General features: G+C 44.0%; 1 protein-coding gene across 1 annotated transcript in view; it reads left to right on the top strand.

Annotated features, from left to right (window-relative positions):
- Window positions 1-23,203, top strand: part of ITSN2 (intersectin 2) — a 166,931-nt gene that overhangs the window by 27,349 nt on the left and 116,379 nt on the right. Inside the window, exon 3 of the mRNA XM_060188414.1 lies at window positions 7,697-7,760. Within this exon, the coding sequence (XP_060044397.1) occupies window positions 7,730-7,760 (31 nt within the window). The 5' untranslated portion in view covers window positions 7,697-7,729. The remainder of the gene's footprint in view (window positions 1-7,696; window positions 7,761-23,203) is intronic.

Below are 23,203 nucleotides of genomic sequence, written 5' to 3'. Positions count from 1 at the left end.
AGCCATGGCAATGGTAGGGTCTCCAGGCAGCAGGAAGTCCATTTTAGGAAATCCGTTGCCTGATTGACGCTGATTTGCAATCTTCTGGTGGTGATGGGTCAGTGTCCCAGATGGTTTGATGAGGCAACTTGGAGACAGAATACTGGACCTCAGGGATGTAGTTTCTAGGGCCATTTTTACCATTGACTCACTCTGTGAGCCTGTACAGGTCTCTTAATTTTCCGGTCTTGGAAATTGAGGGTTTGGGACTAAATAATTACTGTAATTCTTTATTGCTCTAATTCTCTTGCTTTTAAACAAGCAAAAAAATTGGCCTTAATTGGGCTACATGTTCTTATAATAACTGCAGCGTTTTTCACTTTGGGTCTTATTGACCCTTTGTAAATACTCTCACTCAATCACTTCTTCTTTTCTCCTAGTAGGAATATTTTTTTCACATCCTCCAAATTGCATCTGGATTTCATTTGATTAAAGTCTTCGTCCCCTTAGGCCTGCTATCTGTCATACATATTTTCTTGTTTTCTAAAGAGACAGTAGTCTCAGCTCTCCATTAGTTTATAACGAGCAGGAAAATCTTCACATGAGAATTCTAAAGCCATGGGTAATCACAGTGTTCCAATTAAGATAACCGCAAACTGCCAAGATTCTGTGGTAACATGTTTCCTAGTTACTTGAGTTCTGGATGCTGACTTCAAACATATGCCTGAAGCAGACATCAGACATGTAACCAGGGAAATGCAGATCATGCAGAGGAATAATCAGCGTTCTCTAATTTATGTACCCGATTAATGTGGACCTGTGTGTTGAAAGATGTCTCTAGCTTGCTTATTTTCCCCCTCTAAAAATGTCCCAGTGTTCATCAACCTGCTACTTGCAGGAACCTGTGACCTGCTCATAATTAATTACGGGTCCCATTCAAGAGAAAACTTTGGGAAAGCCCATGGGGTGTAGACACACTGGGGATGACTGCTGGCTCTCCACTTACTGAATCTGGGCAAATAGTTTCACTTGTCCGCTTCTCTATGGAATGAGGCACAGTATCACCTACCTTGCTGGGGCATGACGAGGATTTATCAGGACCAGCAAAGGTTTCTCGTGGGATCCAGCGCTGGGGAGTGGCAGCTCGTCTGCCACAGGTCTGCAGCTCCCTTGTGTTTCAAGTTTGTTTTGTTTTGTTTTATTTTATTTTATTTTATTTTATTATTTTATTTACTATTAAGATAGGAGGAGAGAGAGAGAAAGAGAAAGAGAACCAGAGCGTCACTCTGGTACATGTGCTGCCAGGGATTGAACTTGGGACCTCATACTTGAGAGTCCAATGCTTCATCTACTGTGCCACCTCCCAGATCACTATCTGAAACTTTTTATTTATTTATTAATTTTTAATTTTTTTATTGTCTTTATTTATTAATTGGATAGAGACAGCCAGAAGTTGCGAGGAAGGAGAAAATATAGAGGGGGAGAGAGACAGAGAGACACCTGCAGCTCTGCTTCACGACTTGCAAAGCTCTTTCCCTGCAGGTGGGGACCGTGGGCTTGAACCTGGGTCCTTGTGCATCGTAACATATGCACTCCACCCAGGTGTGCCACCACCTGGCCCCTATCATGCTTTTTTTTTTTTTTTTAAAAAAAAAGGTTTTTTTTTAGTATCTTTATTTATTTATTGAATAGAGACAGCCAGACATTGAGAGGACGGGGGAGATAGAGAGGGCGAGAGACAGAGAGACACCTGTAGCACTGCTTCACCACTTGTGAAACTTTCCCCCTGCAGGTGGGGACCAGGGGCTTGAACCTGGGTCCTTGCACACTGTAGCGTGCACTCAGCCAAGTGCCCTACCACCTGGTCTCCCTATCCTGCTTTTTATATGGAACTTGATACCTGTTTGATTCTTGGTGAAGGTTGAGCATGATGCATATATACTGCACTAGCAAATGAAAACAGTTCTGCTTACATAAAGTAGAGCAGTTGGTTTTTTAAACTTCTTTAATATTTTGTTTTATTTTTTATTTATAAAAAGGAGACATTGACTAAACCATAGGATAAGAGGGGTACAACTCCACACAATTCCCACCACCAGAACTCCGTATCCCATCCCCTTCCCTGATAGCTTTCCTATTCTTTAACCCTCTGGGAGTGTGGACCCAAGGTCATTATGGGGTGCAGAAGGTGGAAGGTCTGGCTTCTGTAATTGCTTCCCCGCTGAACATGGGCATTGGCAGGTGGATCCATACTCCCAGCCTGCCTCTCTCTTGCCCTAGTGGGGCAGCGCTCTGGAGAGGCGGGGCTCCAGGACACATTGGTGGGGTCGTCTGTCCAGGGAAGTCTGCTTGGCATCATGGTAACATCTGGAACTGGGTGGCTGAAAAGATTTGACATATAAAGCCAGAGAAATTGTTGACTAAGGACAGTTGAATTTTAAAAATGTGAAACAGAAACTTCAGTTATCCTCTGTAAGTAACTTAGTAGAATTGGTAACTGTAGGCGATCAACAGCAGGGCAGAGAGAATTGACCTAAGTCTAGCAACTCTGAAATAATGTGCTTTAAAAACTCATTGTGGGGGCTCAGTTGGTAGCGCAGCAGGTTAAGTGCACATGGCGCCAAGAGCAAGGACTGGCGTAAGGATCCTGGTTCAAGCCCCTGGCTCCCCACCTGCAGGGGAAGCAGGTCTGCAGGTGTCTATCTTTCTCTCGCCCTCTCTATCTTCCCCTCCTCTCTTGATTTCTCTTTGTCCTTTCCAACAACGATGATAGCAATAACAACAATAATAATAACCACAACAATGATAAACAACAAGGGTAACAAAAGGCAAAAAATAGCCTCCAGGAGCAGTGGATTCCTAGTGCAGGCACCGAGCCCCAGTGATAACCCTGGAGGCAAAAGTAAATAAATAAATAAATAAAATAAAAAAATAGAAATAAAAACTCATTGTGAGTGGTGCTGCCATATTCAGGGGTGGTCACAATCAGATAGCTGTTGGAATATGGTGCCAGCATTCATGTGTGGCTCAGTGCCACGTGCCAGGTGATGAAAGCTCCGTATGCCAGCAGCTTCACGAAAGGATGAGCTCTCCCTGCCTGTTTTATCGTTTGAGTCACTCTCTGGTTTCTTTTTAGGATTATAGCTGTAGCTGTTGACCCTTTATCATGTGCCATTCTGTTGTAGCCACACAACAGAGAATCACTAGACTTGACTAGACAGAGGGCCCAAACAGTTGATCTGTAAATACCAAACCTAGATTTCATGGAGTAAAGGCTTTGTGACTTTGGAATCCTGATCTTTACTTTTTTTTTTTTAATTATCTTTATTTGTTGGATAGAGACAGCCAGAAATGAAGAGGGGAGATAGAGAGGGAGAGAGACAGACACACCCATAGTCCTGCTTCACCACTCGCCAAACTTTCTCCCTGCAGGTGGGGACTCGAACCGGGTCCTTGCGCATTGTAACACGTGCACTCAACCAGGGGCAACACCGCCTGCCCCTCTTACTTGTCTCTTGTAAATGTGTTTTCATATACTGTTCGTTATGTGGTTGTATAATGCGTTATATGTAATGATACTTTTTTTGGAGGGGGGGGAGTCGTTTGTTTATTTGCGTCTCCAGAGCCCTGCACTTGTGTAAATTTGCCGCCCTGAGCTGGCTTTTTCTGTCAGAAAGAGACAGTTCCCCCAGTGCTGTGGTAGTCGCACATGGTGTGTTGGGGCTTGAGTCTGTGCCACGGATATGGCCAGGCCGGCGTCCTACTCTGTGAGGTAGCCTGCCAGCCCCTCTGCCACAGTTTCAAATGGTCTGTTTCACTCAGAGACCTAATAGAATAGGGACCTTGCTGCTGCACATCTCTAAGTCCTTTCTCTGCCTGCTTGTCGATTATTTGGGCCTTTTGTTACTTAGAATAATTTTAAATTGAAGAAGCGAAAGTGTTCTGCTTGCTTGCAGAATGTCTATATTTGTGGAAGTTGTTGTCATACTGTTTGTGACACTTCCTTCTGTGTTCACTTGCTTCTAGGTTGCCACCACAAACACCCCCTACCCCCCAGTTTCACAGACTACAGTTCTGGGAAATGCCTCTTTGATTCCTTTCACTCCACAATCCCCCATATGTATAAAGTCACTGAATTCTACTTACTTTATTATTTTTTTTATTGCAACCTGGGTTATCATCACCAAGGCTCAGTGCCGGCACTACAAATTCACCACTCCCAGTGGCCGTTTTTTCCCTCTCCTCCCTTCTATACTTGATAGGACAGAGAGAAATTAAGAGAGGAGGAGATAGAGAGGGAGAAAGACACCTGCATCGCTGCTTCGCCACTTGTGAAGTGTCCTCCTGCAGATGGAGACCAGGGGCTTGACCCCTGGGCCCCCGAGCATGGCAACATGTGCAGTTAACCATCTGTGCCGCTGCCCAGCCCCCTTAATTCTGCCTATTCTAAATCCTTCTTTGTGTCTTCAGTTCTCCTCTCTTTTCTGTTCTGTTGTCATTGTTCTAGATCAGGTGCCGGGTATTGTCCTCGGCTCTTCACTGACGCCCCTCAAGGCTTGTCCTTGTCTTCAGTGGAATCTGACAGTGCCCCTCCTTAAAGCTTCTAAATCTTCTTGTCAGCTACAGCTTCAGGTCTAAGGTTCTAACATCGTAATTACAACTAATGCCTACTTGCCATTTCAAGTTGAGCACAGTAACCTCCCCTAGGAGTTCTTGGCCACATACAGTCAATCTAGGAAACACGTCCAGTACGGGAAGTTTACTTTGCCTCCAGCAGAGGGAATGATGGGAGTCTCCTACCTCAGGGTAGAGCTCAGTGGCAGCGAGCATCCTGACGCCTAGAGAGAGTGAGTTTGGAGACGGAACGTGTAGACATGCCACCCAGAAAAGCTGGAGTCAGAGTCAAGTGGGCAGTGCATTCAGAGCGTCAGTGGGGATTTACCTGTCGCTGGCGCTCAGGTCTCCCTCTCCCTCTCCCTCTCCCTCTCCCTCTCCCTCTCCCTCTCCCTCTCCCTCTCCCTCTCCCTCTCCCTCTCCCTCTCCCTCTCCCTCTCCCTCTCCCTCTCCCTCTCTCTCCCTGGTTGTGTAAGTAGCCGGACCCAGCTGTCTCTGCCATCGCCATTCCATGCTCTGAGTGTAACTAACTCCATTGCTCACTTGCTAGTCATCCAGTCAAAACTGAGATGGTGCAGCTTACTTCGCAGGCATAAAAGCTGCTGTTTATTCCCTTAGCTATTGAATTTCTTGTTGCAGATGAATAAATTGGACCTACTTGCTAGTTTCTTAGTCTGGCTTTCTTTCGGTGGTGGTTCACGGCATAGCGGCATAGCAGTCTTTCTTTTGGTCGTGCTGAATTCACTCAGATGCAGTACCTTGTTACACTTCTTGACTAGCCAACTACTCCCTGGACTTCTGCCAGGATGTACCACTCTTTGTGCCTCTTTTATCCAAATGGTTTGCAGAGTTTTCCAAAATAAGATTTAAATGTTTGGGGTATATACTTTTAATATAGTATTAGATATATTCTCTGTAATGCACTTTCACAGTCCAGGGTTTTAATTTGTAGTTACATTGCTATAAATCTGCTAGGCTTACTCTCTCCTGCTCTGATTTCTACCTTAAAGAGTCAGAGAGCAAAATTTGAATTTATGTCTAGTAAAACAATGAATTTAGACTTTGAGATTACATTGCTCTCTCCCTTTTTGGATGTTTGTAAAACAGCAGCTGTTTATCAAACACCCTCTGTGTATCAGATGGTCCAAAATGGTCCTGCAAAGAATTCGTACAGCTGAGGAATCTGAGACTCAAAGACGGTGAATAAGTTTCTGTGACCACAGGAGAGTTGGAATTTGAACCTAGAGCTGCTATTCCAAGGACCTTCCTCAAGCAAATCTCCTGCCCAGAACTCTTAGCTATGTTTAAATAAGCATGTGTCTTTTTATTTATTTATTTATTTATTTATTTATTTATTTATTTCTTACAGGATAGAGACAAGCATAAACGGAGAGGAGAGGAGGAGATAGAGCAGGGGAGAGACAAAGAGACACTTGCAGCCCTGCTTCACCACACGTGAAGCTTTCCACCTGCAGGTGGGGACCAGGGGCTTGAACCTGGGTCCTTGCGCACTGTAATGTGAGTGCTTAACCAAGTGCGCTACCACCTGGTCCCCAGCTTGTTTCTTTTTTAACTTTTTTTAATTATCTTTATTTTTCCTTTTTTTTAAAAAAAATCTTTTTATTTATTTTATTTATTATTGGATAGAGCAGAGAGAAAGAGAAAGAAAGACTCCTATAGCCCTGCTTCAACACTCGTGAAGCTTTTCCCCTGCAGGTGGGAGCCAGGGGCTTGAATGTGTAATGTGTATGCCTAACCAGGTATGCCGCCACCTGGCCCCTATTAGCTTTATTTTTATTGGGTAGAGATGGCCAGAAATTGAGAGGAAGGGGAGATAGGAAGGGGAGGAGACACCTGCAGCCCTGCTTCACTACTTATGATGCTTTCCCTCTGCATGTGGGGACTGGGGGCTCGAACCCAGATGCTTGTACATTATAACATGTGCACTCGACTAATTGTGCCACTGCCCAGCCCTGCATGTTTTTAATAATTACCTTTAGACTTTTTTTTTTTCTTGTTTTCTTTTTTACTTTATGGGTGGGGTTAGTTAGTGTATGATTACAGCACAGTTGTTGATACGTAGGCACAATTTTTCATCTCCCCATGATAGGTATCTGCAGAAAAATCTCACCCCCAGTTTAGGGCTTTTTCTACCAACATGCACCAGGATCCCACAGCCCCTCACCTTTGGTGCAATACACCAAGCCCAGCCCAATGGACTTTTTTGTTTTTGTTTAATAGACCTGTAGAACTTGACTAAATAGTTGAGTTACACTCCCTTGGATATTTTTCTTTCCTTTTCTTTTTTTTTTTTAAGGAAAAATGTTGTGAATTTCCATGTTGTTATATATTTAATCTATAGTTGACTTCTCCAAAAAAAAAATCATTGCCTCATTATAACAATCTTCCCCACATTAATTTCTACATAAATAGTAGTTCATGCCACAGGTGTGTGTGTGTGTGTGTGTGTGTGTGTGTGAGAGAGAGAGAGAGAGAGAGAGAGTTTTGTTATTTTACCAGAATACTGCATAGCTCTGGCTTATGGTGGTACAGGGGATTGAATCTGAGATTTCAGACACTCACACATGAAAGTCTTTTTGCATGATCATTAAGCTATCTCTTTTGGCAATACCAAGGGTCTTTCTTTCTTTCTTTCTTTCTTTCTTTCTTTCTTTCTTTCTTTCTTTCTATAGTCTATTTGTTTATTCATGAGAAACATAGGAAGAGAGAAAGAACCAGACATCACCTGGTACATGTGCTGCCGGGAATCAAACTCAGGACCTCATGGTTGAGAATCCAATGCTTTATCCACCGCGCCACCTCCTGGACCACAACACCAAAGGCTTTTCAAACTCAGTATTTGCTATAGGATATGTGCCATATTTGATTTTAGATGTTTCTGCTTTAAAGGCAGCGCGAGGACCCAACAAAAAGCTCCTCCCCTTCCCCAAATGCGAATTCTGCCTGGTCAGCAGTAGCAGGAGCTCTGCTCTGCTTTCCACTGGGAGCCGAAGGGGACAGGCGTTGCCTCTGCCTCGCGGGAGTGCTGAGCTGTGGTCTGCCCTTGCTGTATTATTAATGGCATGCTGTCTTTATGTTGCAGATGGCTGAGAGCTAGCAAGGAAAAATCGGGACCATGATGGCTCAGTTTCCCAGCGCTATGAATGGTACGTAGCTTTCATCATGTGGCACGATAGGTTATGAATTTTGTTTTGGTAGAGATTGTAAGATATTTGTTTAGGAATTTTTTCCCTTAAGCTTTTAGATGCAAAATGGAAAGTATTTTTGTTGCTACATTTTGATAGTTTATTTCAGAGTGCTCTGTATATGTTCCAGCACATTAGCAGCAAATCCTGCCTCTTAATATAAGCCTCTTCCGAAGCATCAGCAGGAATGTGTGTCTGCTTTTGAGCAGTTAAGAGTAACCTAGAAGTATAATGTGCTTGGTGTGTAAGCCTGGAGGACAAAAGGCTCAGTGCTATCCGGTGAAGCATTTTAAAGGTTCTTTGACAGCATGGAACGATTGTAAACTGACTAAACCAATCAAGGCTCATTAGTGATAGACGTGAAAATCAGTTTTACTTTATGAAGGGTTATGTATGCCTACACACATCTTGCTTAATATCAAGCTCTTTAAGAGAATAATGTTCAAGTCATTTTAAGAATGAATAGTTTTTAAAGCCTTTTTTTTCCCCTGATTCTCATTTTAATTATTTTCCCAAGCACAAGTAAGCCATTCATAGAAATATTAGCTTACTGTGTATGTCATTTAGAACTAACTGAGAAAATGCATCGTCTTTTCAAGTCTTTGTAGATATCTTCAGTTAGTGAATGATTAATTTTGAGTTGTTGTTTTGATCTTGCTGCTGCTAGTGCTTTGCTGGGCCTTCAGATCTACATAGTTTCAGTGCCCTTGCCAGATCCCCCTCCCCCCCCAACCATTTTTTGTTTGCTTGTTTGTTTTTATTTTTTCCAGAGAAGGAAGGAAAGGAGTGGGGAGGGAGAGAGAAGTGATGCTGAAGAATACCAGGGGTGGGGGCCAGCCGTAGAGTGCACATGCTACCATCCATGAGGACCCAGGTTCAAGTCTTGGACCGCTGTGGGAGGGAGCATTTGCGGCGGAAGTTTCACAAGGAGGGCTGCAGTGTCTCCCTTCTCTGGTGCTGTCTCCCTGTTTGTCTCTCGCCTTCTATTCAGAGGATAAAAGTGTCCACTGGAAGCAGTGGAGTTGTGCAGACACTGAGCCCCAGTAACAACCCTGGTGACAGAGAGAGATAAATAGATAGACTTCACCACTTTCTCAAGCAGTTCTGTTTTCATGTTTCCATCTAGTACTTGACAAGTTGTACCCATGTGTCAGTGACTGTACTGTAAACCATTATTTATCACCAATAAAAATGATAAGACCAGGTAGCTGAAAACATAAACTATAGAAATAAATATATTGGGAGTCTGGCAGTAGCGCAGCAGATTAAGTGCAGGTAGCACAAAGCACAAGGACCAGGGTAAGGATCTTAGTTCGAGCCTCCGGCTTCCCACCTGCAGGGGAGTCGCTTCACAGGTGGTGAAGCAGGCCTGCAGGTGTCTGTCTTTCTCTTCCCCTCTCTGTCTTCCCCTCCTCTCTCTATTTCTCTCTGTCCTATCTAACAATGGCGACATCAATAACAACAACAATAACTACAACAGCAATAAAAAACAAGGGCAACAAAAGGGAAAATAAATAAATAAATACATATAAAAATTTTAAAAAAGAAATAAATATATTATTAATAACAATAAGGAGTGTTTATGCTTTCAGTCACGGGGCCAGATCAGTACATTGTTAATAAAGGACATTCATGTTGTATATTTAAAGTTTTTATTTATTTATTTATTTATTTATTGTTGGATAGAGACAGAAATTGAGAGGAAAGCGGTAGATAGAAAGGGGAGGAGACAGGGAGTCGGGCAGTAGCACAGCGGGTTAAGTGCATGTGGTGCAAAGCGCAGGGATCGGTGTAAGGATCCCGGTTCGAGCCCCTGGCTCCCCACTTGCAGGGGAGTCGCTTCACAGGCGGTGAAGCAGGTCTGCAGGTGTCTGTCTTTCTCTCCTCCTCTCTGTCTTCCCCTCCTCTCTCCATTTCTCTCTGTCCTATCTAACAACGACAACATCAATAACAACAATAATAACTACAGCCACAATAAGAAACAAGGGCAACAAAAGGGAAAATAAATGTTAAAAAAAATACAAAAAAAAAGAAGGGGAGAAGACAGAGAGACACCTGCAGCCCTGCTTCACCACTCACAAAGCTTTCCTCCTGCAGGTGGCGACCAGGGGCTTGAACCTGAGTCCTTGTGTACTGTAAAGTGAGCACTTAACCAGGTACACTACTGCCTGGGCCCCTGTATCTAAACTTTTAAGACTCAGAATAAACTGAAATGTAGGAGTGTTTGAAAAATGAATTATTTACATGAAAAGTAAAGATAAATTCTAATATAGCAGGATTCAGCTGTTTAAGGAGGGACTTGAGTTAAGAGCTTTTTTATTCTTTTTCTGAATAGTAATAATAAGTCACCAGGCTTATTGCTGGAGTTTGGTGCCTGCGTGATGAATCCACCACTCTTAGTGGCCATTATTATTATTTTTTTCTTTCTCTTTTATTAGGACAGAGAAGTTGAGAGGAGAGGAGGAACTAGACATGGGGGGGGAATTCCTACAGACCTGCTTCACCACACTGTTTACTTAAGGATTAATATGTGTGTTATTCCTGTTCTGGATATGGATTGGATTATTAATATCATTCTGTGCTACTGCTCTTTAAATTAAGTAATTAAATAATTTCTCCACAATGGGTGATAAGCATACTTTTAGAACTTGGTGATAATCATAGTAGTAGTGTGTTTTACCCAAATTTGAGAACTTTTTTTTTTTTTTACTTTATTGGGGGTGTAATGGATTATAGTTGACACATGGATAAAATTTCTCATCATCCTGTGATAGATGTCTGCAAAACATTCTCACCCCCAACCTAGGTCCCTTTACACCGTGCACTGGGATCCCAGGGTGTCCCCAATAGGCTGATAGCCCAAACAAACACAAAGGAAAGCAGTTTATGCCTGGTCTGTTCTGGTCACTGCGTCCAGCACGGAGTAGAGTCGAACGATAAACCGGAGAGAAGGAATGAGAGCTAATTGGGGTAGGGGGGACCGTGCCAAAGACATGGTAACTTTATTTCTGAGTCTCTAAAATTTATACAGAATGCGAGCAGTTCTACACACAATACAAGATTACACAAGGTCTCATGATTTACTGGCAGTTAAAGATCAATTGGTTACCATAAAGATGAAGCGGTTACTAGCATTTGCTTACTTCTACACATTATTCTATGATTATTCAGCAGCCAACTATTGTATTCCAAGACTTGTTTGTCCTGCCAAGATCAGCAGAGCACAAGCAGGGGTCCACTCAGAGGCCATGGCTTTCTTTAGCCATGTTTTCCTCTCGGCAGCCTCATTTACAGAGGGCCTGGTAGAGGCTCGCCTTCTGGTGGTCCCCTACAGTCAGTCTTCATTCTGTTCCTTCCTGTCCCTAAATATGTGTTGGAGTTCAGTGCATTGAAGCCAAATGAATTATATTTGAAGCAAATAAAATGTTTAGTAACAGAAAGTGTCCCAAAATGCTGAGCAGTTAGTACAGCAGTATGTAGAATAGAGAATAGTTTTTCAAAACTTGTGAATAAATGATAGCAAATATAGACTGTAGCGCCCTCCTACTTATGAACCAGCGTAGGTTGAAGATGACTGTGGATGTATCTAATATAAATTCAAATCAGGGTTTAAAAAAGAAGTCAGGCTTTTGACAGAGGCATCTGTGTATAACACAAAACCTTCAAAAGCAGTGTTTGCTTTTCTGGTCAGTTCTTAGTTACAGATTGTGTTGATTTTTTTTTTTTTAATATTTACTTATTTATTTACTCCCTTTTGTTGCCCTTGTTGTTTTATTGTTGTAGTTATTATTGTTGTTATTGATGTTGTCACTGTTGGGTAGGTCAGAGAGAAATGGAGAGAGGAGGGGAAGACAGAGGGGGAGGGAGAGAAAGATAGACACCTGCAGACCTGTTTCACCACCTGTGAAGTGACTCCCCTGCAGGAGGGGAGCTGGGGGCTCGAACTGGGATCCTTACACCGGTCCTTGTACTTTGCGCCACATGTGCTTAACCCGCTGCACTACTGCCCGACTCCCTGTGTTGATTTTTAAAATGTGTGGTATCATTGGAACTTGTAAGTGCTGTAGACTGTTCCTCACATTTTGCCATGTCTGCTTCAGCACCCTGCTGCATCAGACTTTTAAAATTTCTTAGTTGACTACTGTCTCAGTATCCATAAGATAAAGTTAAACATTCACTTAAATAGTCACAAAGCTACTTTTAGAGCTCAGAGCCTCATGTGGCTGGTGGCTACTATTTTGGATGGAATGTTACCTTATCTCAGAAAGTTCTTTTGGGCAGATATTCTTCTTAGTCTCCTTGTTGCTTCACTTTTATTTCAGTAAAGGGGGGGGGGGGATGCCAGCTTTTGCCACCTGTGACTGTAGGTCCCGTGTTTTCTGCACTGGCAGAATCATTCTTACCAAAACCTGCGCTGGTAGGAGAGTCAGCCCAGGGGCTGTGGAGGCTTCCGCTTGCCAAAGCCTTTTCTCATCATGGTAGCTTGCTTCCTGCTTTACAAAACAAACAAACAAAAGGCAAGGAATGAAACTGAGATAAATACAGAGAGCCTGACCCCTGAGCTTGTTCAATACATACTTCCCCCAGTTAACTTTGAAATATAAAGTAACATGTTTCAGCCTCAACTGTGTAGCTGCTGAAGATAGTTGAGTGAGTATAAAACTTTGAAACCCACAGCAGTGACTGTAATCAAAATCTGGAAGAAAGAAGGGAATGGAGTGCGGGAAGAGATAGTCGATGTTAGGTAGTAGGTGTTAAATTCATCAAGCTTTGTTACCCTTTCAGAATTTTAGAGCTCAGTATTCTTTTCATCTGTATGGTTAACACGCTGTATTAAACATTAGACTGGTAGAGTGATTTCTAACCACCCAAGCATTTAAGTTTCCAAAGTTGAGGTTTAAGTTCTATCCAGACCAGTGTTCTAGTTTTATTTTAGAGACTTAAATGAGTGCTAGATCAGTATTTATACTTGGCTATTATGTTGAACTGAATGAAGATGACTACTGGTATCATTTAATTTTTATAGCATATTGATGAAAAATAAGTTTGAATTATTTGCATTCAAAATTATGTGTTAGAATACCACTGTGGGAATACAAATAGGAATAAGAAGCAGACATCTTATGAGAACACCATGTTCTTAATTGAGTGACTGAGGGAAATGCTAGAATTTTAATACATTTCTGAAATGGTTGTCAGAGTATAAAACGTTGTTTAGGTTTTTTTTTTTTTTTTTCTCCTCCAGGGTTATTGCTGGGCTCGGTGCCTGCACCATGAATCCACCGCTCCTGGAGGCCATTTTTTTCCCCCTTTTGTTGCCCTTGTTGTAGCTTCGTTGTGGCTATTATTATTGCCCTTGTTGACACAATTCGTTGTTGGATAGGACAGAGAGAAATGGAGAGAGGAGGGGAAGACAGAGAAGGGGAGAGAAAGATAGACACCTGCAGACCTGCTTCACCACCCGTGAAGCGACTCCCTTGCAGGTGGGGAGCCGGGGGCTCGAACCGGGATCCTTACGCCGGTCCCTGCGCTTTGCGCCACATGCGCTTAACCCACTGCGCCACCGCCCGACCCCCTAGGTTTTTTTTTTAATTATATTTATTTTATTTTATTTTTTAGAGATGTAGACAAAGACACACAGAGAAAAACATCAGAGCACTGCTCAGCTCTGGCTTATGGTGGTGTGGGGGATTGAACCTGGGACTTTGGAGCCTCAGGCATGAGAGTCTGTTTGCATAACCATGATGCTGTCTCCCCTGCCCAAGTTGTTTAGTTTTTTTGTTTTGTTTTTTTTTTAAGAAAATGGTAACTGCCAGTCCCAAACTTCACTTTCCTGACTCTCTCTAGGCTTAAAATAAATACTAAGATTGAAGATGTTGTATTTGGAGTTAAAAATAATAAATGAGATACTGGGTTGGATCTTTGACACTGCATAAAGACAAGGAAGTGAAAAACATAAATGACAGACTGGTGCTCTGATCTCTCATATCCCCCCACGCCCCCACCCCCGTTCTCTCTCTCTAAAAAAGAATTAGGAACTGTTGATATTTTAAAGGTCTTGTTAGTATATATTTAAAATAATAAAACCAGAAATGGATCAACTACTTTGAAAATCTTTTTGAAATATACATATATATATTTCCTAGTTTTCCTATTTTTATGTAACTTTTCTGCAAAAAATGATGTATATTAATATGATCTGTTTGGGGGAAGTATCCAGATTTGAGGATTATTTAAACATCACTGTAAAATTATTCCTTGTCATAACGGCTTCAGGATGTTTTTATTCTGTAAGTAACATTAATCTTGACATTTAATCACAATTGCTGTGTGCAGCACCTTACAGTGAAGCTCCTTAAATGTGAGCGAGCCTGTGAGCGCCTTCATTTGACTCTCCTTTGTACCCCTTCCTGCTCACACTGGTGCCACATGCCTGTTTGATGAATGAGTGTGTCTGGAGGTGTCAGAGTCGCTGGTTGCAGTCGGGGAATTCAGCAGTAAACGGGTTGAGTCCATAATGACTCTGGGTCCGTGCTCCCAGAGAGATAAAGAATAGGAAAGCTTCCAATGGAGGGAATGGGATATGCAACTCTGGTGGTGGGAGATGTGTGGAGTTTCACCCTCTTATTCTATGGTTTTTGTCGATATTTTCTATTTTTATTTTATAAATAAATCAAATAAATAAAAGAAAAGAAAGGAAGAGAGGCAGGACCATAGACAAAAGTGCCAAAGATATATAACTAGAGACGGAAAGCTATAGAAATAATAGGCGACCTATATCTGTAACCTTGGGAGAACTGCTGTAGTTTCCAATGGAGAGAATGGTAACACCCAATTTTGGTGGTGGGAATGCTGTGGAATTATACCCATGATATCTCCTAATTTTGTAAACCAGTAACAAATCACTAATAAAATTAAAAAAAAAAAAAAAGCAGGGGTTGAGTTGACCTGTATGAAGGCAGGTAGCCGAGGACAGATGAAGAGCTGGTGTGTGGAAGATGTTCTGACGTGGGCAAGGATAGCTGTCTCCCACAACCTGGGGACAGGGGACAGACACCCTGCGGTCGAACAGCTCCAGTCTTCCCAACGGACTCTCTGGACTTAAAATAGTGTGAAACTTCCCAAAAGTCTCAAATTCAGCATGGCCTGTCAAGATTGTCCTTACCAGAATTCTTTGTCCTTACAAAGAATTTTAGTGCTCTGATTTCTCCTTTATGATGCTGTTCCCTAGGCCTGGCTGGTGCAGGGAGCACCCTCAGGGTGGCAGGCATGTACTCCATGTTTTAGTCCTTTTTCTTTTGTTTTCTTTTAGAGTTGGGCTTTACTGAGATAAGACTTCATCTTCAAAGCATTTGAAGTATTTCTGATGCATGTACAGTCTTGCACATGAGGATATAGGGCATGTCCACCTAGCCAGTCCCCTTGAGTGCCTACATCCTCCCTCAGCTGCTGGCAGCCACCGCTCACACGTCTGTCCTCACCATTTTGCCTTTTCCTGAATGTCAGATCAGTGGAACGCACAGTAGGTTGCCTTTTCTGTCTGGTGTCTCTCACTGAGCAGAATTCTCCCCTTCTTCCTCCTCACTGTTGCCCAGTCCTTCTCGTGATGGCTGGCAGAATTCTGTTGTGTCAGTATGCACCACCGTTTGGCGACTCACCCAGCGGCAGAAGGCTTCTGGGTCCTTTCCGGCTTCTGGCAATTATGTGTAAAGCCACGCTAGCCGTGGGAGGATAGCTCTTCATCTGGAAGTGGGTCTTCATTTCTTTGTGTAGATAAATTGATTCATCGCTAGGTTGCGTGGTAAATGCATGTTTCTAACTTCAGAAGAAGTGGCCAAGTTGTTGTGCAGATGGCCTCATTTGCCTTATCCATGATCAGTGTGTGACTTTTAGTTACTTAGCATCGCTGTCGGCAGTTTTTAATCCGCATTTTTATGGGAAGGAGACATCCACACACTGCTCCGCCATCCATGGAGTGAGTTCTACTTGGGTCAGCCCTTGGTGCATCCGTGTGGTGCCTAGAACCGAACCAGGGCTCATGCACGGCGGGCATGTGCTCTCCCCGCCAAACCACCACCCAGATCTTTTGCTAGAAGTCTTTGCAAAAGTGTCAGGGGCTGGGAGATAGCTTGCTCCATAGAGTGTGTGGAGCCAAGCCTCACATGATTTCACAGCTCTAGGTCATTTGCTTGCTTGCTTGTGTTGTAGCTCCGGTAGCGAGGCAAGTAGAGAGGAAGGGACAGCTCCACAGCGGCAGGGTGTTCCCCAGCACCATGGCACCTCACAGGTGGTGTTGGGCTTGAACTATGCCACTCACGGGGCAAAGCATCCACCCTGCCTGGTGAGCCATCTCTGGACCTTACTGTGGTTTTAGTATGCATTTTCCTGATAGTCAGTGACATTGGACATCTTTTAAGAACGTTATATTTTTTATTTTAATGACCGTATAGAGAAAGAGATGAAGAGAGACACCAGAGCACTTCTCAGCTCTGGCTTATGTGGTGCTGGGGATTGAACCTGGGACTTCAGGAGTCTCAGGCTTGAAAGTCTTTTGCACAGCCTGTATGCCATCTCTCCAGATGAACATCTGCTTATTTTCCATTTAGACATTTTCAGTGTGTCTGTTCAGTTGTTGTTGTTGTTGTTGTTGTTGTTGTTGTTGTGTGTGTGTGTGTTTTCTGGCAGATTTTATTTTCCAAGGAGGGTGAGTAAGAGGGAGACACAGCTAGAGAGAGAAGGAGAGACACCATGGCACCACTCCATGACTCCCCTCATGCAGGTGCTTCCTGTGGTGGCCATGGGCTTCGAATTCTTGCGTGTGGTAAAGTGTACACTCGACCGAGTGAGCTTTCTCCCACCTCTCTATTCACATCGTTTGCCCATTTTGCCAGGCAGATGGATTGTCTTGTTGAGTTGCATTCTCTTATTTGGGTAATTTAATAGACCACAGACATATTTCATGTCACGTGTCATCTTTACAGCGACCTTGCTGAGTTGGTTGGTCTTTCTCCCGGTGGTAACGCTTCTCACCATGCTTACTGAGTGACCATGCAGTGCAGAGTTCAAGCTTCTGGCTTCTGATCTCAGTGTGGCCACTTCTTAGTTGTGTGACCTTGAGCAAGATACTTGACCACTGTGGGCTCTGAGAGTAACAGTAGCTCATTATAAGGCGAGTGTGAGTTAGTGAGTCGCTGCATATAAAGCCTGTGATATCGTTAGGATTCAGGAAAAGGTGAGCTGTTCCCTGCTCGTTGGTCATTTTTGTAACATCATTTTTTTTTCCAAGTCATACCAGAGAAAATCTGTCGTATAAGTACACAGCTTGCCTTCCTAGTCATGAGAATCATGGCAGCTCATTTTGTAATAATAAACTGATAAGCCAAGTCTGTTTTTTACTATATGTGTGATACTCCTTTCTTTAGAAAGTGTGTAGGTTTAGCTATTTTAAAACCTTAATTCCTCAGTACATCTGTCTCTTTATTTTTAACATGAATCCTAAAACTTGTCTTTAAAGGAGGATGTTTTTAGATTTTTTTTTTTAAATCAATGATTTATGGCTAAGAATTAAATTAAATTTATCTTAGTCTTTAAAGTTATATTTGAATCTATTTTTCTATGGTATTTACTTCTGGAAACAACTTTGTAAGGCAGGTTTTCATGTAATATAACCAGCAAATATGTATGAGTTTGTAGACAGATTTGATTTCTGGCTGGCAGGAGCATAGTAAACGGAAAAGGTGGTCAGAAATGAAACGATGACTGTCAGCCATACTGAGCGAACTTGAGCATGTGGGTGGAGACACCTACAGGCTGGCAGCCGTTCACCTGCATACTGTGCAGCTGTGCCGTATGTGCAGCCTGGCCTTCAACACACTGGAGGGAGGCTTTATTGCTATGGACGCACGCACACACGCACGCACGCACACACGCACGCACACACGCACGCACGCATACACGCACGCACGCACGCACGCACACACGCACGCACACGCCCTATCTCTGTCTCTAAAATCAGTTCAGAGCAGTGAAGGCCTGATGATGGGATGGAGGGTGGGGGTGAAGGATGCATAAGCAACGAAAAGATTTGTAGGTGACTCTCATGTTCCCCCTAGTTCTCATCTGCCCTCTTGATTTTGCCTCCACTCCTTCTTGTATTCATTGAAACATTTATTCAGCAGTCAGTACTGAGCGTTTGCTCTATTCCCGGGTATTCTGCTGGTTCTGAGGAGAGAAAGATAAACATACAAGCTCCTGCCCTCCAGGAGCTCGTCCTGTGATAGAACAGATGGGCAGAAAACAATTACACACCCTTCTGAGTGCTCTGTAGGACAAGGAAAAGCTTCTTGAAGGTCTTGAGGAAGAAACAATTAATTTGACCTGCAGGTGTCAGGACCTCTTGGAGGGAGAGACAACTGCCCTGGACCTGGGAAGGTCAGGTTTGTAATGTAAGAGGGTGGCAGGACTGGCAGCAGACAGGGCCAAGGGAGCTCAGGTCAAGCGTTGAGTGAGATTGTTATCCCTGCAGGTTATCCTGTTAACCTATGGAGATAGGGCCACAGCAGCAGCATTGCTCTCATCTTTGGTCTTTGCTGTGTTTTTCCTCCTAGTCATGTCTTTATAAGTTTATAGCAGTGCTATATTTTTTTCACCTATTTGGTTTATAATTAGTGTTCAAGATTTTTGATTTTTTTCTACCAGAGCACTGCTCAGCTCTGGCTTATGGTGGTTCAGGGAATGGAACCTGGGGCTTTGGAGCCTCAGGCATGAAAGTCTGTTTGCATAACCATTGTGCTATGTACCCCCTGCCCCCCCCCAAAATGTTAAAGATGCATTTGTTAATGAGAAAACCAGAACATCACTCTGGCACATGATATGCTGGGGTTTGAACTCAGTACCTCATGCTTGAGAATCCAAGGTTTCACTTGCTCTGTACCATGTGCCAGGCCTCAGTTGAAACAAACAAACAAACAAAAACCCATTGAGAAAAAACACTTACCTTATGCAGGTGGTTGGAGAGAAAAATCAGAGCAGCGCTTGGTTATCTGTGGTGGTAGGGATCAAACCCAAGACCACATGCATGCAAAGCGTGCACTCTACCTACCTCACAAGGCACTTCCATGGCCACAAACAACTCCTCAAGCACATTATTTCAAGACTTGGAAATAACTCAGTCAGGTAAAATGCACATGTGATCATGTGTGAAGGCCTGCATTTAATCCCCAGTATCATATGGAAACAGTATGGACAACACCAAGGGAGCTCCATGTATGAAAGAACAATGCTTTGCAATCTCTCTCTCTCTCGGTCTTTCTCAAAAATACAGAATAATAATTTAAAAAATAGCTCTTGATTCATTCTCTGACAGTGCATACAAAATGAAATGAAATAATAACTGAGAAAGAGAGGAGGCTGCTTTTCTGAGATGACTCGGTTAAGCACTGAGAGAGCAGTAGAAATAACAGGTGTTGAAGAAAATCTGAGGTGGTGGCACATCTGGTTGAGCGCACATGTTACAGTGCACAAGGACCCAGGTTCGAGTCCCCGGTCCCCACCTGCATGGGGAAAGCTTTGTGAGTGGTGAAGCATTGTTGCAGGTGTCTCTCTGTCTCTTCCCCTCTCTGTCACTCCCTACCTTCTCGATTTCTGGTTGCTCTGTCTGATTAATAAAGAGATTTAAAAAAAAACTGCACCTTTATATGACAGAAGTGAGGAAGGTGAAAATAACTCCTACTTCAGTAGCGTGGACTTGACAGATGGTTGCCCGGCCTTCAGAGAAAGAGTTTTCAGACACTGAATGATGCTCTGGTGGTGTCTTTGGAAGCACCGTGTACCTGCGGACTGGAATGCTAGTGGCAAAGCAGGATATTCAGCAGAAGGATAAAAAGAAGAGGGGTACGAGGAACAGTCCCAACCCTGTAGGACTGTGGTTCTAGAATCACCTGGAGAGCATTTAAAACTAAGAAACCAGTGTAGTGCACATGGCGCAAATCGTAGAGACCGGAGTAAGGATCCCAGTTCGAGAACCTGGCTCCCCACCTGCAGGGGGGTTGCTTCATGGGTGATGAAGCAGTTCTGCAGGTGTCTGTCTGTCTCTCCCCCTCTCTGTCTTCCTCATCTCTCTCGATTTCTCTCTGTCTTATCCAACAGCAACAACAATAATAATAGCAACAACAACAATGCAAACAACAAGGGCAACAAAAAGGAGGAAAGAAAAAAAAACCTCCAGGAGCAGTGGATTTGTAGTGCAGGCACTGAGCCCAGCAATAACTTTGGAGGCAAAAAGAAAGAAAGAAAGAAAGAAAGGAAGAAAGAAACTAGGACATCATCACCATCACTTGGTCCACAGATGCTGCTCTAACTGGTCTCCACTAATAGATTTTGATTCCTCCTAATGCTTCCTAGGTAATTAACCCGTGTTGGGCCTTAAAGCCAGCCCCCCTGCTTTGCTTACATAATCATTGTTTTGCCTGAAAGATCCCCACCACTTTGTCCTCTCAGGGTATTGCTAATTCAGTTAAAGCCATCGCAACAGGACACTTTCACCTTCCCAGCATGCCTTTTGCCTCTCTCCAGCCCCTTTCCTAGCCATTTCCATTTCCAACTTGCCACTTCCGGTTTTTACCCTATAACACCCGCTGCTGTATCAGTTTCGTCCCTTTTCTCTTCCACTTCCTGACCTGGAGAAGGGCTGGTGGGCATAGTGGGAGGCAGCCATTTTGCTAGCTCCGCATGGCCTAAATCGCTGTGCTCACACCCAACTCTGGGGCGTCCGTGTGAATAAAGATTCTCATTCCCGCTCCTCCATGAGTTCCTGGTCTTTTCTCTCTCCTGTGACTCGCAACCCAACACCAAGAACATTAAACCTTAGCAGGAACATTGGAAATTGGAATTTGTTCTTTTTTTTCCCCTTCCTCTTATTGGGTGGGTTAGTGGTTTACTGTACAGTTGTTGATACATGGGCACAGTTTCTCACCTCACCATGAAAGGCGTCTGCAAAACGTTTTCATCCCTGTCCATGGTCCTTTCCCACCACCATGCACCGGGACACCAAAGCACCCACTTGCCAGCCCACTCTCTTCCCAGTCTCTTACTTTGCTACAATACACCAAATCCACTCAGAGTTCTTTGCGTTTCCCCTTTCTCTTTTTGTTTCTCAAGTTCTACCCATGAGTGAGATCATCCCATGTTCAACCTTCTCTTTCTGGCTTATTTTGCTTAATATGCTTTCTTCAAGCTCCATCCAAGATGGAGTTAAGAGGGTGACTTCATTATTGGTAATAGCTAAGAAGTATTCCATTGTGTATAGAGACCACAACTTTCTCAGCCACTCATCAGTTGTTGGATTCCTTCCAGGTTTTGGCTATTACACATGGTGCTGCTATGAACATAGGTATATACAGATCTCTTTGGATGGGTGGGTTTGTTTCCTTGCGATATATCCCCAGGAGAGGAATTGCAGGGTCATAGGGTAGGTCCACCTCTCTAGCCTTCTGAGAGTTCTCCAGACTGTTCTCCACAGGGGTTGGGCCAATTTACATTCCCCCCAGCAGTGTAGGAAGATTCCATTACCCCACAACCTCTCCAGTATTTGTTGTTGCTATTCTTTCTCACAGAGGTGAAGTTGTATTGAATTGTTGTCTTTATTTGCATTTCTCTGATAATCATTGACTTTGATAGATATGCCACTCTTTTTAAAAAATTATCTTTATTATATTTATTGGATAGAGACGGCTAGAAATAGGGTGGGGCAGATAGAGGGAGAGAGAGACTCACACCTACTGCACTGCCTCACCGCTTGCAAGTCTTTCCCCTGCAGGTGGGGCCTGGGAGCTCACACCTGGGTCCTTGCACATTGTAACATAAGCACTCAGTCAGGTGCGCCACCACCCATCCCCCATAAGCCACTCTTTTTTTTTTTTTTTTCCTCCTCCAGGGTTATTGCTGGGCTCGGTGCCTGCATCATGAATCCACCGCTCCTGGAGGCCATTTTCCCCCCCTTTTCTTGCCCTTGTTGTAGCTTCGTTGTGGTTATTATTATTGCCCTTGTTGACACAATTCGTTGTTGGATAGGACAGAGAGAAATGGAGAGAGGAGGGGAAGACAGAGAAGGGGAGAGAAAGATAGACACCTGCAGACCTGCTTCACCGCCTGTGAAGCGACTCCCCTGCAGGTGGGGAGCCGGGGGCTCGAACCGGGATCCTTACGCTGGTCCCTGCGTGTTGTTAGAATTCCGGATGGCTCCAGCTAGCTTCACGGCGGGTAACAGAGACGCGGAGACAACGGCTGGGCAGGGCAGCTGTATTTCTTTATTCAGGAACAACGATTCACAAACTAAGACAAACTAATCACCAAACAGAACTCTGCTGTCTCTTTGCGGCGGCGCAAGCACTCTCTCTTTTACTCTGGAACTCAGGAACCCTCTCCCTTACTCTCGAACTCAGAAACTCTCCCACTCTAGCACTCTCAAACTCCGGAACTCAGGAACTCTGTCACTGGGGAACTCAGGAACCCTCTCCCTTACTCTCGAACTCATGAACTCTCGTACTCGGGAACCCTCTGAAACTCTGGCACACTGGAACTCTCTCTTACTCTGTAACCCTCAAACTCTCGAACTCTGGAACTCAGGAACTCTGTCACTGGGGAACTCAGGAACTCTCGGACTCCGGAACCCTCTCCCAGGGTCCCTTGGGGCGGGGCCAAGCAGGCCCGCGAAATTAACAGGACTCATCCAATTCTCTTGGAGGGGGAGGGCTAGAACAAGCCAATGTAAAGCATACGACAATGTTTTTTTTTCAGATATGGCCCCCTCAGGCCTTCCCTTGGCAACATGCTGGTTTTGGTTATATATGTTTCTGTTCACCCCACACCCTTGATACTATAGTCATTTAGTTAAAAAGAAAAGGGGGAATTGTCGTATGCTTTACATTGGCTTGTTCTAGCCCTCCCCCTCCAAGAGAATTGGATGAGTCCTGTTAATTTCGGGCCTGCTTGGCCCCGCCCCAAGGGACCCTGGGAGAGGGTTCCGGAGTCCGAGAGTTCCTGAGTTCCCCAGAGACAGAGTTCCTGAGTTCCGGAGTTCGAGAGTGCGAGAGTGCGAGAGTTTCTGAGTTCGAGAGTAAGGGAGAGGGTTCCTGAGTTCCAGAGTAAAAGAGAGAGTGCTTGCGCCGCCGCAAAGAGACAGCAGAGTTCTGTTTGGTGATTAGTTTGTCTTAGTTTGTGAATTGTTGTTCCTGAATAAAGAAATACAGCTGCCCTGCCCAGCCGTTGTCTCCGCGTCTCTGTTCACCACCGTGAAGCTAGCCGGCCCGGCAAGAGCCTCAGAAATTTTAACAACACCTGCGCTTTGTGCCACATGTGCTTAACCCACTGCGCCACCGCCCGACCCCCAAGCCACTCTTAATGAC

The sequence above is a fragment of the Erinaceus europaeus genome, chromosome 3, assembly GCF_950295315.1.
Source record: "Erinaceus europaeus chromosome 3, mEriEur2.1, whole genome shotgun sequence".
Taxonomy (NCBI): Eukaryota; Metazoa; Chordata; class Mammalia; order Eulipotyphla; family Erinaceidae; genus Erinaceus; species Erinaceus europaeus.
The sequence above is the reverse complement of the archived record's forward strand: the minus strand, read 5'-3'. Positions and strand labels throughout refer to the sequence as shown.